The following is a 15,434-nucleotide window of genomic DNA, read 5'->3' as shown; positions in this document are numbered from 1 at the left end:
TCTCCTAAATGCCCCACCTTTTGATGACTGATATGGAAACTATTTCCACCTGCCAAACAGACACACCTTTAATGTGACCTGATAGTCCAACTCACTTTTTTAAGTAAACATAACTGAGTCAAACATTTTCTCAGAATCCGCAGAGAGGTTTCTGTTCTAATCTGATTGTGATCGCTAAGTTTCGTTTCTCCTGTTCGGCGCAGTTACTTTCGTTTTCCTCTCAGCTGCTCACGTGATGTAACCCTTCTCAGTGCAGCAGTTTGGAAACTGACCGTGACTCCACATGACACAGATGGCACGGCGCGCTATGGCTCTCCTTCTTCCTCAGTGGTGCTCTCGTGTGTTTTCAGTGGAGCTGAATGGAGCACCCCTCTACTTTTCAATACAAGAAAAGCACCAGGGAGAAGAAGTGCCACCGGTGTTCAGAAAAGTCCAAAAGTACGACAGGTGTTACTCTCTCCTCGTCTGCAGCAGCGACAGAGTCACACGAGCCAAGTTTTACGCGGAGCTGAAGGAGAAACTGCTGAGAGACTTGCCTAAAGAATGCGACTTGTCTCCTATGAACTCGTTCCTGCCTAATGTGAAGGACTCTCTCATAAAGGGCTACTTTTTAAAAGATAAAACAGAGGGGCCATCCCAGTCTGAGCGACTTTTACGAGATTTAATACAGCATGATACGGTGCTTGTGTGTTCATACTTGAGAAGTGAGGACGGCCAGCTGTGGACTCAGCGCCTGTGGTCTCATGCAGACAACAAAACGATGGAAATGTCGAAGGAGTACTTTGTGGTGCCATCAGAAGCGCCAGAATATCACCCAGCCACTCTCAACATCATCAACTCTGATGTCTTCTACAGCTTTGAGGAAGCCTACGAAGTTCTCAAAAAGGTTTCTGTCACATTATGTTATGATTAAGCCTGTTATACAAAGAACAAAACCAGCATATTCACACAATGGTAGTTTTTTGCTGACGTCATGCTAAAATCCGTTACAATGCCATACTGCTAGTTTCTACTGTATGTTGTTAGTTGTATAGCCTACATTTAGGGTTTTTGACAAATTGTTATCATCAAGTCTAAATAATTACATCTTTAAAAGATATAAACAGTGAAAATCTGGAGGGAAATCTATCCATATTTCAAGTAAAAAAAAAAAAAGATAAGCCATTAGCTACTTCAGACAACTGCTAACATTAGCAGCCTAGCTAATATTACCGTTAGATAAGAAGTGGCTGAAACCTATTACTTTCATAGTGTTACATTATGCAAAAGAAAAGGCGTAAATTCCTTGTAATGTTAAGACAACAGTTAACGTGTGCATCCAGTGACTAACTAGCTAATATTTCTGTTAGCTAGTTAGTGGCTTAAAACTATTACGCTACTTTGGTAGTGTTTCACAAAATAATAGGAAAGGTATGGAAGCCCTTAGCGGACATGCATCCATACATTTTATTTACTCTGTTTTCCCACGATAAGTTAATTTCAGTGTTCAGTTCAATTCCCTGTTATTGTATTGTTAACTGGGAGGTGGTTGAATGTTAAAATGAGCTGTTTTCTAAAGGAAGCGAGGGAGTTATCAAATATTCTTTTTATTTTGGAATATGTCTGGCTGTTCCTCAGGATGTTCACTATACATTAAATACTATCAGATACCCTTCAATTATATGACTGACAAACTGGAACGCAGCAGTAGTTAGATCTTAGTCCGTATTTTAGCCCTTATGTATAATTTAGTGTTTTCTGTATGTTGGTATGTTTCATGTTTCTCATGTACAAGCTGCTCTAAACCAATTGCCTCTAGTTGTTTGAAGTAATTGCTTTTTTTTTTTCTCGATGTAGCAAAATAGCATTCCCGTGTGGTAGAGGAAGTTATAGCAGTGCACACCAAGTGGCCCAAAGTGACACTAGATTCTTGCATTTATCTATCAGTGCCAGGTAGCCCAGAGAAGTGTCTATCAATGACTCCCTCCTGCCTCCTCTGACAGCCTGAAACTGATTGTGTCTGTTCTGCAGAGCGCTGACATCATCCCAGAGGCGACGTCTGTTCTGGAGCAGCTGCCAGGCCGAGCCGAGGCCAGAAGCAAACCAGACTTCCCTGTTATTGTCATAGAGGGCCTGGATGCCACAGGTTAATGCCATTACCTCGTAAATAAATATGGGAGCAGTTTGATGTATAGATGTCTCGCTTAAGTGATGGCCCGTTGTTCTCTGCTAAGGCCATTATCTGCCGATGAGCCTGGACTAATGGAATATCATATGTCATGACCTCACAAAAGTTACATCACTGTGTAAATGGTTTATTGAGGGGCTGGCTCATCTAATAGTCTTTGTAAACCTCATGAAACCTCAACCATGGAGGGTTAAGAGTCACTCCAGCCCTCTGCTTTTTTGTTCTCTTAAAGCGCATCCAAACTTTCTGGTGTTTCATCTTTTGTTTGTGAACTCACTCTTGTCTCTCTTTCCCTCACAGGTAAGACCACGCTGACTGAGTCTCTGAGGGATTCTCTCGGGGCCGCTCTTCTGCGGTCCCCTCCCCAGTGCCTGTCCCCCTCGAGGGCCTGCTTTGATCGGGAGCCGCCCCTCATCCGCAGGGCCTTCTACGCTCTGGGGAACTACATCACAGCCGAGGAAATAGGCCGAGAGGGCATGAAGACACCTGTCATCGTTGACAGGTAAAGACAGCCGAGGTGTTGTGAAGTTTGCCTGTTGTCTGACCTGTTTTATGATAGAGGGGACAATAGATCCACTCCACAGGGATATACACCTGCAATTCAATGTCAAACCCCTGCTCCTGTACCTGATTTCATCCATCTATACATCGATATGTTCGCTTTTTCATCCACCATCCGTTATCCGTCTCTAGATTCTGGCACAGCACAGCAGCATACGCCATCGCCACAGCAGTGAGCGGTGCTGTGTGCAACCTTCCAGCAGAGGGTTCGGAGGTTTACTGCTGGCCCACTGACCTGCTGCAGCCCAGCCTGGTGGTCTTGCTCACCCTGGACCCCGAGGAGAGGAAGAGGAGGCTGCGGGGCAGAGGTCAAGGAGAGACTGAAGAGGAGCAAGAGCTGGACCACAACCAGCTTTTCAGACTCAAGTGAGATATTGGGATAACATTTTCATTATGTATGTGTTGATTTTACAAGTTTACAGGGAGTTTTTTATTAGCTGATATCTTCTTCAATCAATCACTTCTAATAATAGAGATACTTTAGGATTTGCCTAATGAATCTATTAACCTGATTGAGACCAGAGAGTTTAACGACAGAGGTGAGAGAAATCTCCGTATACACTCGGCTCTGTGACACACGTGGTCGAATGCTCTGCAGTCTGTGATTAAAGTTCTCTGTGAGTGTAAAAAACATAAAAACCCACAGATAGGGACACACACCGTACTGCAGGTTTCACAGGAGTCAGGTCAGCTCAGTCTTAGTCTGATCCATCAAACACTTAACAATCAATTACTGTCCCGTGGGGGGGAAGCGGCTGATGAGAAGGAACAGGTGATTAGTTGCTGAGCTGTTGTGCTCCATTAAGCCGGTCAAAACTCGCAGACACCGGCTGCCCTGTTAGTCGCTGCGAAGACAGGTCGATGGCTACTTTCATTCATCCTCTGTCATGACATAATGGCCTTTCCACACGGGACGGCCAGATGTTGGGCCAACAGCAGGATTAGAGAATGGAGGGAGGTGTCAGTGTGCTGCTGAGGGAGTGAGAGATACTCATTCTGATTCTTCATTTGTCTCAGGACGTGGCTCGATTCGAGCCAGCTGTGTTGTTTCTCATTGTAAAATTGTTCAGATGTTGTGTGTTTTATCACCTTCCTCATTGTTCTCCAAACGTGAGCAGTCAAAGCACCCAAAGTTGTCTCGGATAACCGATTATTCAGAGTGTCGTTTGTTATGTTTATATGCTGTTTTTCTCACTTGTTGATAAATGTGTTTGTGTGTCTGTGCAGAGTGGAGGAGGCTTACCGGAGGATCAGCGGGCCAGCCTGCGTCACTGTGGATGCTAGTCCTCCTGCAGACCAAGTGCTCCAACAAGTGCTGCTTTTAATTAGGGGCAAATGCCACTTGTAAACAGTCATCTCCATCTCCCCCTGCTGTCGGCCAAGCATCAAGTGGACGCAGTACCGCCCTGCGCCACTGGGTGCCAGTAAGGTGCTGTGAATGTGACGGTAGGTAGGAGGAGTGTGGCCAGATTGGACAGTGGAGAGGAGATGTTCAGAATGGAGTAAAGGTTGAACAGCCAGGGGCCAAAACTGTGTGCTACAATCAGAGATACATATTCATGCAGACACATGCATGCTCAGATTTTGACACACAGCAAAGTGTTGTCAAGAAGAAGTGTGCGTTTAACTGCTGTTGTGACTTCTTAGAAATCAGAGACAGTTCAGCTGCACTGACTGACCACTTTTATTTAACAGATAGTGAGGAAACTAAAAGAGGAAATACAGAAACACTAGTTTAGATTTAATTTAAAGGCACAAAAAGAAAATATACAAGAATAACACAAGAATAAAAACACTAAAAAGTGAAAGAATCCAATTTATGTTCAGATAAAATGCTAATTTGTAAAGAAAAAAAAGTTGCAAATTAAAAGAAAATTACTCATGAATATCTGTTGGGGGTCTTTTTTCTTACATAAGCCTACAAGAGGAGTTTGTCACACTAACTGTAAGTACTTTAGCTTGCTTGTTATGCAAGTGCATGCATTATAACTTTCTGTGAACACACTGCTTAGCTTTCTACTAAAAAAAAGTCCCCTTTGAAACGCACTGCAGATACTAATTCCCTTTAGCTCAGCTGTGTGATATTGACACAACTGATGCCACTTGTATTGATAACCTGTGCGACTCACTGTGGAGCTGAAGAGAACATATAGAGCTGTTTGTACTTGATGCTCTCATGGGCACAGGCACAAGTGTGCGCACACATGCACACCTACTTCTAAACACACGCGCGAGCATGCGCATTCACTAAGAGCACATGCTGTAATTCATTTATAGATGGAGGAAGTGTATATTTGGCCTATGTGATGGGAAGATTAATTGGAGGTTTTAGTAATTATGAGCTTGGCAAAGCTGCGGGCTGGAGAAGACAGAGTGACCCATCTCTTTTACTGTGATGCATCAGCAGAGCGCCAACCACTGCAGACCCTATTCATATGGCAATTAATGGAGCGCTGTATATCAATGTCATTCCAGTGCTCCCCCACATAAGCGCATGGATTACTCCTACTACCAATTACAGCAATCCGATGTTTTACTGAGTGGAGAGGTGCTGTGGATGCAAATCATAGCATCACATGTAATCAAATAAACTAAAATAAGGTGTCATTATGTTTATGGAGTATGGATTCCTACATGAGGTAACTATCTCAGGATGTTTTATTGAATTCATAAGCCCCGGCCGCCCCGGCCACGGATGACACAAAATGAATGTAGCACAGAGCGGCGTGGAATTTTGATTGCCATTAACACAGAAGCCTCTGTCTCGGGAGAGTCCAAAATTTATGAAGTAGGAGAGCAAAGCAATTAGACATTACGCCATACATCATACCTGAATGCAAAGTTGTGTGTGCCTGTGGAGCGAGCCATATTTCCACGTTACATGATGTTGTGCTTTGTTATTCTTGGCAACAACAACACGCCTGTAATATGACATTAATGGCCCATAATCACAGTACATTAAACATGCACTCAAATTATTCTATTTACAGTTGGTAATAGTGTTTTTACTTATTAAAACATTAAGCACTTGTTCTGTTGTTCCTGTCAGATAGCCAGGAGACGCTTAAGAACACTTAAACATTGGACGCCTGTGTTGCGAAGTTAAGCTGAGGTTTGAGGAGAAAGTTTTAACTAACAATCTGCTTCCTATCTGCGACCTCACTGCTACATTTCAGCATAAAAGTCCAAATGGAAAAAAGCACGATGTGTCTGAGAGCTGCAGGAAGTATCCACATATATACAGAAGACTTGCACTACACAGACACAGACGAGCGCACACGCACGCACGCACGCACGCACACCTCGCCCTGCATGGGGCCACTTTGCACTACACTCCTCAACTTCAATATTTCATCTGCACAACAGAGCAGGAGCAGCGGCGAGGAGGAAAGCCCTCCATGAAATAATTAAAGATCCAGCAGGGATGCAGCAGCACAGCAGCCGCCGTCCCATCCTAAGTAATAGATCAAATGAAAGCTGTCCCTCAGATCATTAATAATGAGTGTGGTATGGAGACTGAGGGGGGGAGTGGGAGGGCATAGGGCTGGTACAGGTTGGGGGGGGAGGGAGAGAGGGCATCACGGAAGCACGAGGTGTGTGTGTGTGTTAGGAGTGTGGTCTGATGAGGGTTTGAATAGTAGTCTGGGTCCCCTGGCAGAGACCCCAGTGGGCCTCACTTGGCAGCCACATGAAGCGGCATGGCAAGAGGAGTCATGCATATGATTTGGCAACCAAGTGTCTGCCAAAGTCTAAAGACCCTACAGCAACGTCTATATGCAACCCATGTCAAATAAACAACCTTTAAACACAGCGAACGGGCAGGTTAGCAGCGGCTAATAATGCTCCTTTCAATCAGCGGGGCCTCAGAGCGCTAACTGCGTTTATATGGTGGTGGATTTTTTGGGGGGAGTTTGCTAGACAGGCGGGGATGGGATGTCTGCGATTGGGGGAAGGGGGGGATAAAAGAGTGGAAGAGGAGCCGAGAGGGAAGGACTGGAGAGGGCGGTGGAAGGGGGGTTGATGCTGTGGATGTTGTCATCTGTGGGCTCAAGTCACTCCAGATCCCTCCAGCTGGCAGGTACAGTACAAACAGTGAAGCCCAAATACAGTATGCAGGATTCCCCAAGCAGCTTCAAATACCATCCGAGGTCTTTCCGAGATATTCGCCAACCTCCTACAGATGAGGCCAGGGTAGGTGTGTAAAGGCATTACACCAAATTGCATGAGAAAAATAAAATTAAACAATAGCAACTTAGCTCATATTTTAAAGACTTTTAAGCACAATTTAGGGGAAATAATCTGATGAAGTAATTGTTGTTGCTATTTTGAGCTTCACTTCCTACCCAAATTTCATCCCACTAGCCCTCTCTACCCTACAACCCCCTCCCCACACTCTTTCATAGCCGCACACATAAACACCCCACATGCAAACGCAGCACCACCACCTTCCCTCTGAACACAGCAGGAGGTGGCAGACACCCCAGCGCCATCCTCTGTGAATGACGGGTGGTGGGATGTAAAAACATGAAGGCTGGAGGAGCGGAACTGATCGGTGGTGAAAAACAGCTAAAAAAAAAAAAGAGGTAGAAAAAGGCAAAAGCGAGGGGGGACTACTTTGTTGGGAGGAAAATAAAAAAGTTTTGAAGAGATCCCATCAAAATACAGATGTATAATTCAGCAGCTTTTCATCATCATGCTCAGCCTTTGTCATGGTGTGTGAATAGTTATTTGCAGGGGCAAAGACAGCAGCTGAGTGGATAGGTGCGGGTATTAGGCGCAGCAGGCTGTGTATTCAGGATGCCATTATATATTCAGGTTGTGCTTATTTTCTGATGTTTTTCGGGGGGATAGGTGCTGTACAGTCTGCCATGATTGCATGAAAACTCACCAGTTTTGCCTGGCGGCTGTTGGGGAGGCTTCACCAGGAACGGTTAAATATTTAAACACTGCTGTGAGATCTCATTAAAACCGGCACATCAGCCCCCATAAGGCCCCTACAGCACTCCCTCACACACTCCCCGAAAAAACCCAGTTAGAACTCAGTGGAGTGTGACAAAACTGTTATTGTCTATTTACTGCGGAGAACTTAGAAATAAATCATCACATCCTGTCAAATAAGGCAGCTGGCAGCGGCGCTGACAAGTGGTAAGTCGTCATATCTGGGAGAGGCAGTGATTGAGATTCAGCTCGGTTTTGACAGCTGCAAACATGCAGAAAATACGGCGAAAACAAAACAACATGACAACTAGACCAGACTAATATTTCCATAACACACATATGAATCAAGACGGAGAACAAACTTTGGCTCTCTGGAGTCTTCTCGCCTTCTCACAAATTCTGGGCAATTAATTCCAACTCTATTGTTTGGGGCTTCCCTATTTTTAGCCTGGCTGCCCTCTCAAATAAATTGATTTCCTGTGGCGAACTTGGAATGTTCCTTGTGTGCCATATTTTTTTTTTCTCCCCCCCTCTCATCCAAACACACAAATACCGTCCTTCTTCCCCCGGAGGAATAAATCAAAGGCAGCGCTGCCAAGTTCTGCGCAGTATGTGCATCTCTTTTTATACTTGAAAATGGTTTATTTTTGTTTCAGTACCATTAATGCTTAGGCACGTCTCCTACTTTATCAGGCATCAGCAGACAGCTGAGGAGCTACTTGTTTGACAGGCGAGTGGCTGACTGACTTTCAAAATACCTAAACTGACTCACTCTCTGTCTGTCTCCGCTCTTACTCTTTGATTAAATCTCTCCCGAGACACAGAGGTCTTGGGGTTTTTTGCGGTCCCTACCACAGAAATAATGGCTGGGTCATAGCAGACTAAGCTCTCAGAACGCAAGAAGATATTTAAACACGCAGCTACACATAAATAAAAGTAGAGCAACTTGATCCCGGATTGTTTTATCGGTGTCAAGGGAGCCACTGGTCTTTGATGAAGACTACCAAAGACAGATGCACAAAGGCTGGGGGAAGCAGAAATTACAATGCGCAGGCCGACAAAGAAGAACAATACTGAGGACTATGAATCATTAAGCAGAGCAAATGTTTGCTCAACTTCAGTGGGACAACTCTGTAAAATGACACCACATACTGTCATACATCAAATTACTTTTTAATTATAAGGCTGTTCACTCAGCGTACCAAATGCTTGCTTAAGTTGAGTGCGTATTGTGAATTCATGAGTGCGTCTTCTAAAAAAAAAAATCAGATGACCAGGGATTTGGTGAGGCTTACGTTTCAATTTCCGTCGTGACAGACGGCAGTGTGAGAAGTAAAGGATTGTAAATAAGGCCTTTGGGGTGTGAAAACAGATAGTGATAGAGAGAGAGAGAAGGAGAGACACAAATGAGAGAAACATACCAGTAGATCCCAGTTCCTTATCCTGACTAAGCCATCTGAATCCCCCTACACCCATTTAGCTTGCTCACTCTACGGCTCTCCCGTGTGAGAGTCGAGGCGTTTGCCTACTTTACAGTCTCCTCGCTGCACCTTGGAAAATATTGAGTTTATAGCCGCTCATCGCCATAATAAACACCATATACCCTGCAGCCTACAGGAGGGACTGCCAGCTAACAGGGGAAAAGGATTCACACTGGCTTTTCCTCACAACTCTTCCCACAAGTCACTCCTCTTGCCTTCTAAACAGAGTTTAGCGAGCCGTCCTCAGGGGCTGATATAAGAGTAGAAATGTTTTTATGAGTCTCAGACTTGCTCACTTTAAAGCGCTTCCAATACTGTCTGTCTCTGATAGGAACACTTTAATAGTCAAGCCGGCAGTCGGATACGTACGGGATAATGACCAGCAAGGTGTCCATTATCAGGAATTTAATGGACGATGTTCATTAATGCCTCATTATTGACACCATCGTTGTTCACTTACAAAAGAAAAAAAATTAGACCATGAATTTTTGCTTTCCAAACTTAGTTTATAACAATCCGCAACTCAATTTTCTTGGTGATGCCAGAGGCGTTGACTAATACCTGAAATAATTCTTACCATCCCGTAAGGTTCCAATGCAATGAAAGCGTTGTTAACTACTCCAGTAAATAGACCAGATCTTAAACATGACTCGGCTACGAGAGATACTTCTAGCCTGCTCAGCTTATAGTTAGCTTTTGCTAAGCTTTGAGACAGCTAATGGTATGCTAGCAAGATTTAAAGTCAATAGCATTCTTTTCGGTTAGCATAAATTAAATATTCTTTGACAATATATGTAGCAACATGTGTAGCTAGCTAACCAGTCTTCTCATTGTACCCAAATCCTCACTAAATTTGTTTATGAAAAGATAGTTCATGCTAGCTGTCGGCTGCAGTCTTCAGTAGCTGGTTAAATAGCGAATGGGATTGATGACAATCGCTTGTTTGATTAAAATGGGTAAGTCATTGTTATAGTTAGTTGTTAGGTTGTTAACCAGTTGAATAAATTGTGAAAAGATGTTACTGTGTCCCTTTTGCATAAGTCTACCATTTTACACTTGGGCAGCGGATTAATTAAGAATAACTCCTTAGAAGGTGTCCATTGTCAGAAATTATTCAACACCCTACAGCCAATCAGAATCCAGTATTCACCCAGACTGTTGTATAAGGTATGAAGAGTAACTTTTATTATAAAATGCCAGATAACTGATCTTTGTAGAGTGTAGTGTTTTTTAATCTTACTCTGAAACTATTAAAACCTACAAAATAAGGTCAGTGGGGGTAGTAGTTGAGCGCTGTGGGAGACGGCTGCCTCTCCAGTAGCTCTTCAGTTATTTAGCTCTTTTAACTCTTTTAATCGCTCTTTTCACTTTCTGCTCTTCTAGGGATCAATAAAGTTGAGTCTAAGTCTAAGTTCTTCGATAACCATGACAGAGAAGCTAAGACACCTCACGTCCAGAAAACACACAGCTAAACCACACTGTAAGGAGGTAAACTAAAACTTCACCAGTGACAAAAAAAAGTAGAGGAAAAAAAAACACATCTTGCCTTCCAAACACCCTCTACAAAGCCAAGTGATGATGTTGCTAGCCAAAGCCTAGCTGGAGCAGTTATCCATCTCGCCCTGTGCTGCCAGCTGTCAGAGTACACAGCTCCAGCTAGCCGCCAGTGGCAGGTGTAATCAATATGGACTCCACAGAGAGTTGCACTACCAGAGGCCAGTCTCCACTCTCTAACCCGTCTCTGTCTCTCCAGGGGAAACAGTAGGCAGGCGGGCAGGGAGAGTGCGTTTGATGTCTCCTCCGGGCCAAGATGGAGATGCACGCTATAGCTGTGTAGCAGAGAGGTGATTAATCCTGCCTATCGGATGCACCATCATGTTTGAGTTAAGGTATGTGACTGGTGTGGGTATTATTCTACTGCAAGAAGTTGTGTTGTCAGAAATACTGTATGGAGGAAACAACTGTCGCTTTGTATCTCTACAGAAGTGTCAAGCTTAAGCACATTCATATGTAGCAACATTAGCAGTGTCGATTTATGGATTTAGTTTAATAATATTTATATCATCCACAGAGATAAAAGCATACAATACTATGAACAGTACTTATAAGCATTTACATGTCACAGGCAGTAAATATTAGCAGTTTTTAACTTGTGCTTGCACTTATTTTGTCATCTAATTCCTTTTATATACTGTATAGAGTCATTAGCACTAATGGTAATATATAGTATAGTGACAACAGTATATGCTTATTAAAAATTCACCACGCTGTCAAATTGTGTAGGAGTTTTGATGGATGCATCATTAATACTAATTTGCGAGAGGGACAGACACACGCGCATACACAAACGTACACACACAGCAGCGCCCCTGGAGGTACTCACTTCTCCACCTAATTTAAAGCGCTCTCAAAGCGAGCGACGGAGAAGAATAAACACTGAATTTAAAATGACTTACATTTTAATGACTTGTTGTTGTCTTTAAAAAATCATTTTCTCAAATGTTTTCAGGGGATCTGTGGAGGAGTCAGCTAATTTGAAATAGTGTAGATCATGCCCGAAGACAGAAATCTTATGTATTTGCATGCACTATGCATTTTTTCTCAGCATACTCTCCTTCATGTGCACATACAGAGGCACTTACAGGAGTGAAATATTTAGGTAAGAGAGCTGGGATTTCTCTTCCAAATTCAGTCTCAGAGGCATTTGCACTGTAATTACTGCATTCTTGGTTTTTGCTGTTAAGCATGAAAGTTACTTCTGTAAGATTGAGAACTTAGTTTGTATTTAACACCTAGGGTGCGGCAGTAGTTTAAAGACAATTTAAAAGTTAACTTGCAGTGTTGTTTTCCAACACAATGGCCTCCCAAAGTGGTTCAAAAGCAGCAGAGTCATCGTTCACAAAAAGGGTTAAAAGCAAATGTAACTGGCAAATCTCAAAACCACCTGACAAAGCCTGACCTCCGGGTCACCCTGAGGGAAGTCATGCTACAAAAGGCAGAGATAGTATTACACAGTTAGGCCTATCATACAGATGCAAACACCCCTACCCCTCCGCACACACGGACACGCCGGCATGAACACATTCACACATTCATATCATGGGAGGAAACACCTCTGACAACCATTACATTCTTAAGTAGACTAGTGGAGATGGAAAACAGTATAAAATAATTGAAAACTAGGAGTAATAATAACACTGCTGACCATCAAGCTGCTTTTAATATGTAAGCAAAACCAATTCTAGATTAACACTCCTACACTGAGGGAGTTAATGGATACTCACCAAAAGGCAACTAACTGAAGCACCCTTAGGGTGTAATCGTCCTCAATCTTGGTGTGATTAATATGCGCAGCGCAACATTTTAATTTGAAAAGTCACTGGTCCATTGGATTTCTCTGTTACAGACATGTCAGCCGAGACACACACACACACACACACACACACACACACACATTGATCTCCAGGAGAATCTGACACCAGGTTATTTGGCCAAAACACACTCACTCTGTCTGACTCTCCACATGTTTTTCTTTAATCTCCAGCTATTTCTGAACCCTTTTCTTCATCTCTTTCACCCCCTCTCATCTTTCTTTCTTTCCTGACTTGTTGTACAAGACCTCATGGAAGTATCAACAGGGACAAGCGGCCAAAAAAAGGAATAGATTTACTGCATGTTTTGGCACAATTTAAGGGAGGGATGAGTCGAGGGAAACAGAACTGAGGAGTTCAAACGGGGATAAAGTATGATGGAAAAAAATCTAAGTTACACAAAAGAATATGCTCTCTTTCATGCCGAGGACGTCTCTCTATGTTAAGGCCGTGGAAAGATGAAAACAGGAGAGTGTGGCTTAATAGCGAAATGTTGATGTTCTAGTGTGCACTTTTTAGCTGACGGCTAAATGTCTTCGTTAAATCTGATGTCAGAAACCTCACTTAAACATGATCTTTAATTTAGTCTGATGTATCAAAACCTCAGAATGACTCATCTCATCATTACCAAAGTATGGAGGTTTAAAAGTAGCAGATGACAGGCAGCTGCACTGATCTAAAAAGTCAGGAGGAGCTGTATTCAGCATGTACAATGAAGACCACCACAGCCGCGTGCATACAGTAACTGTAAGTGCTAGGTACGTGCCTTTCTATCACTTTCGCTCCTCTCCTCCCACACTCCCTCTACTCTTTTCCCTCTGACCTCAATTTTCTGCCCTCCTAAACGACTGATCCTTTCCCCTGACCTCAAACTAGTCAGACTGCTCAGAGAGTGATGGATTGGTGCAACACGGTGGCCCATTTTAAGTTAAGTCCTCTCCTTTACTGTGTGTCTGATACAATAAAATGCTCTTCCTTGAAGTATATGCCCTATATTCTCACGCCGGCCATGTTTCTGACCCAACACTCAGGACGGGAAGTTCAAATGCTGTAATAATGCTGGTTGCATGTTAAAGAAATGTAGGGCATCTGGCAACAGTTATCATTTCACTGCTTCTCCATTCTGCTTCTCGAAACAATTTATAGTGAAAATTTTACACATTTTACAACTCGTTTGCTACCACAAGACAACAGCTAATGTCTGCATTCAAGCACTTCCTGGCTAACATTACACTAGCTAGAAAAGACATTCCTAGCTACAATTACATTAGCTAGGAATTTGTACCTTTCCTATTGTATCTTGTTACACTGCCAAATGTTAGTAGCTTTTAGCCACTTTCTAGTTAAGGTAATATTAGCTAATAAGGGGCAAGCTAAAATTATAAGCTATAGAAAATTAATTCCTTACGTTAGATTGCTAACATTACACTAGCCAGAAAATACACTCCTAGCTACCATTAACTTGGCTAGGAATTTGTACCATGCCTATTTGTATTTTCTAACACTGCCGAATGTTAGTAGCTTTTAGCCACTTTCTAGTTAAGGTAATGTTAGCAAATAAGGGGCTAGCTTAAATTACATAATTTATAGAAAATGAATTCCTTCTGTAGCTAGCAAATTCCTAGCTAACATTACACTAGCTCGAAAATGTCTAGCAACCATTACTACTTTACCTAGGAATGTACACCTTTCTCACACATCTTGTAACACTACAAAATGTAGGCTAATAGTAGCTTTTAGCCACTCCTTAGCTAATGGTAATATTAGCTACTAAGTGGCTGCATGCTAATGTTAGTTGTTTTCTGACTGTAGCTAATTGTTAGCAAATATGTAGCTTTAGCTTGAAATATAGTAATTTCCTACGTTTTTCACATGATTGGTTAGACACCATAAATTTGTTGACTTAAAACCTGGAACACAGAATTATGACATTATAACAGCATTTGAGCTTCCCATCCCCAGCATGACTGTAGAGAAAAATGGCCACATTGTGAATAAGGTAAATGCAAGCGTGTCAGCTTCAAGTAAACAACAAGACTCAAAGCTGTTGTGTTTATTTAACATTCAGACAGTATTTATAGGATGATATTCACAAGCTGTTTATAGAGGACCATCATTTGGATATACTTCAAGGAGAACGTGTTGTTGCAGCCTGTAGCAGAATCCTAAGCTCTGTGTCTCTTATTACTTCTAACAATTGTTTGAAAGCAGGGAGGCAGAGTTCACACCTGTTCACATGGCATAAAAAGGCTTACTGGAGGGCTGTTCCCGCCTCTAATGTTTATACCATCCTCTGCGTCGTCCCCACAGGCCACTGAAAACACCGTGGATTATTTAATAGTGCTGTATACTGACGGTAGGCTACAGTTTCACTGCCACTTTATGATCCAAAGCTGGGGAAGCTATCTTTCAGCTGAAAAGATGGAGAATACATCATTCATAGAGCTGTACAGGACGCTTTACACGCCATTGCTGTAGTTCCTTATTCTGCTCTGAGGTGTACACAAGTCACGGGGCAAGACAACCTCCCTGCGCACATTAAATCTGCAGATAAATTGGTCCGAGCTTGGCCGGAGATTCCTTTGATTTACGGCGTAATTACAGAGTTTTGCAGCAGCATTGATATGCCGTAGTGTCTGTGCCTCGCTTCTTGTGTATGGTTAATAACAATGAAGCTGTCAGGCCTCAGAGGCAAAGCAGACAGGTCTGATGTTACCGGTGGTATGATGTGTGTGGTGGCATATCTCATGTAGCAACCACAAGTCATATAGGCATGTTATATTACACTGCAGTCTCCAGTATGTCTGCGCAGCCCGGCCGAGAGAGTAATCAGATAAGATAATGCAGTCAGGAGAGAGAGAGAGCAATGACTATAACACTCACTGTCAGGATGGGAGTGCATCCCAGGGAGGGAGG

The 15,434-nt window shown here is 42.9% G+C and overlaps 1 protein-coding gene across 1 annotated transcript; it reads left to right on the top strand.

Annotated features, from left to right (window-relative positions):
* Positions 1-292: 292 nt before the first annotated feature.
* cmpk2 (cytidine monophosphate (UMP-CMP) kinase 2, mitochondrial) lies at positions 293-4,549 on the top strand. The gene is made up of 5 exons (XM_069662245.1): positions 293-886; positions 2,011-2,125; positions 2,468-2,669; positions 2,861-3,094; positions 3,956-4,549. The coding sequence occupies exons 1-5, from the start codon at positions 293-295 to the stop codon at positions 4,074-4,076; spliced, it is 1,266 nt and encodes a 421-aa protein (XP_069518346.1). The 3' UTR covers positions 4,077-4,549.
* Positions 4,550-15,434: the final 10,885 nt, after the last annotated feature.

Source organism: Semicossyphus pulcher, unplaced genomic scaffold, assembly GCF_022749685.1.
Source record: "Semicossyphus pulcher isolate SPU_LCO1_2020_fin unplaced genomic scaffold, fSemPul1.0.p SCAF_14, whole genome shotgun sequence".
Lineage (NCBI taxonomy): Eukaryota > Metazoa > Chordata > Actinopteri > Labriformes > Labridae > Semicossyphus > Semicossyphus pulcher.
Note: the sequence above shows the minus strand (reverse complement) of the source record. Positions and strands in the feature narration are given on the sequence as shown.

What these genes read in the sequence shown, in the direction of transcription:
- cmpk2 (XM_069662245.1), top strand. Translation starts at nt 293, where the DNA reads ATGGCACGGCGCGCTATGGCTCTCCTTCTTCCTCAGTGGTGCTCTCGT. An exon ending in AGAGGGCCTGGATGCCACAG is followed by an intron (nt 2,126 to 2,467) that starts GTTAATGCCATT and finishes TTTCCCTCACAG; the next exon opens with GTAAGACCACGCTGACTGAG. An exon ending in ACACCTGTCATCGTTGACAG is followed by an intron (nt 2,670 to 2,860) that starts GTAAAGACAGCC and finishes ATCCGTCTCTAG; the next exon opens with ATTCTGGCACAGCACAGCAG.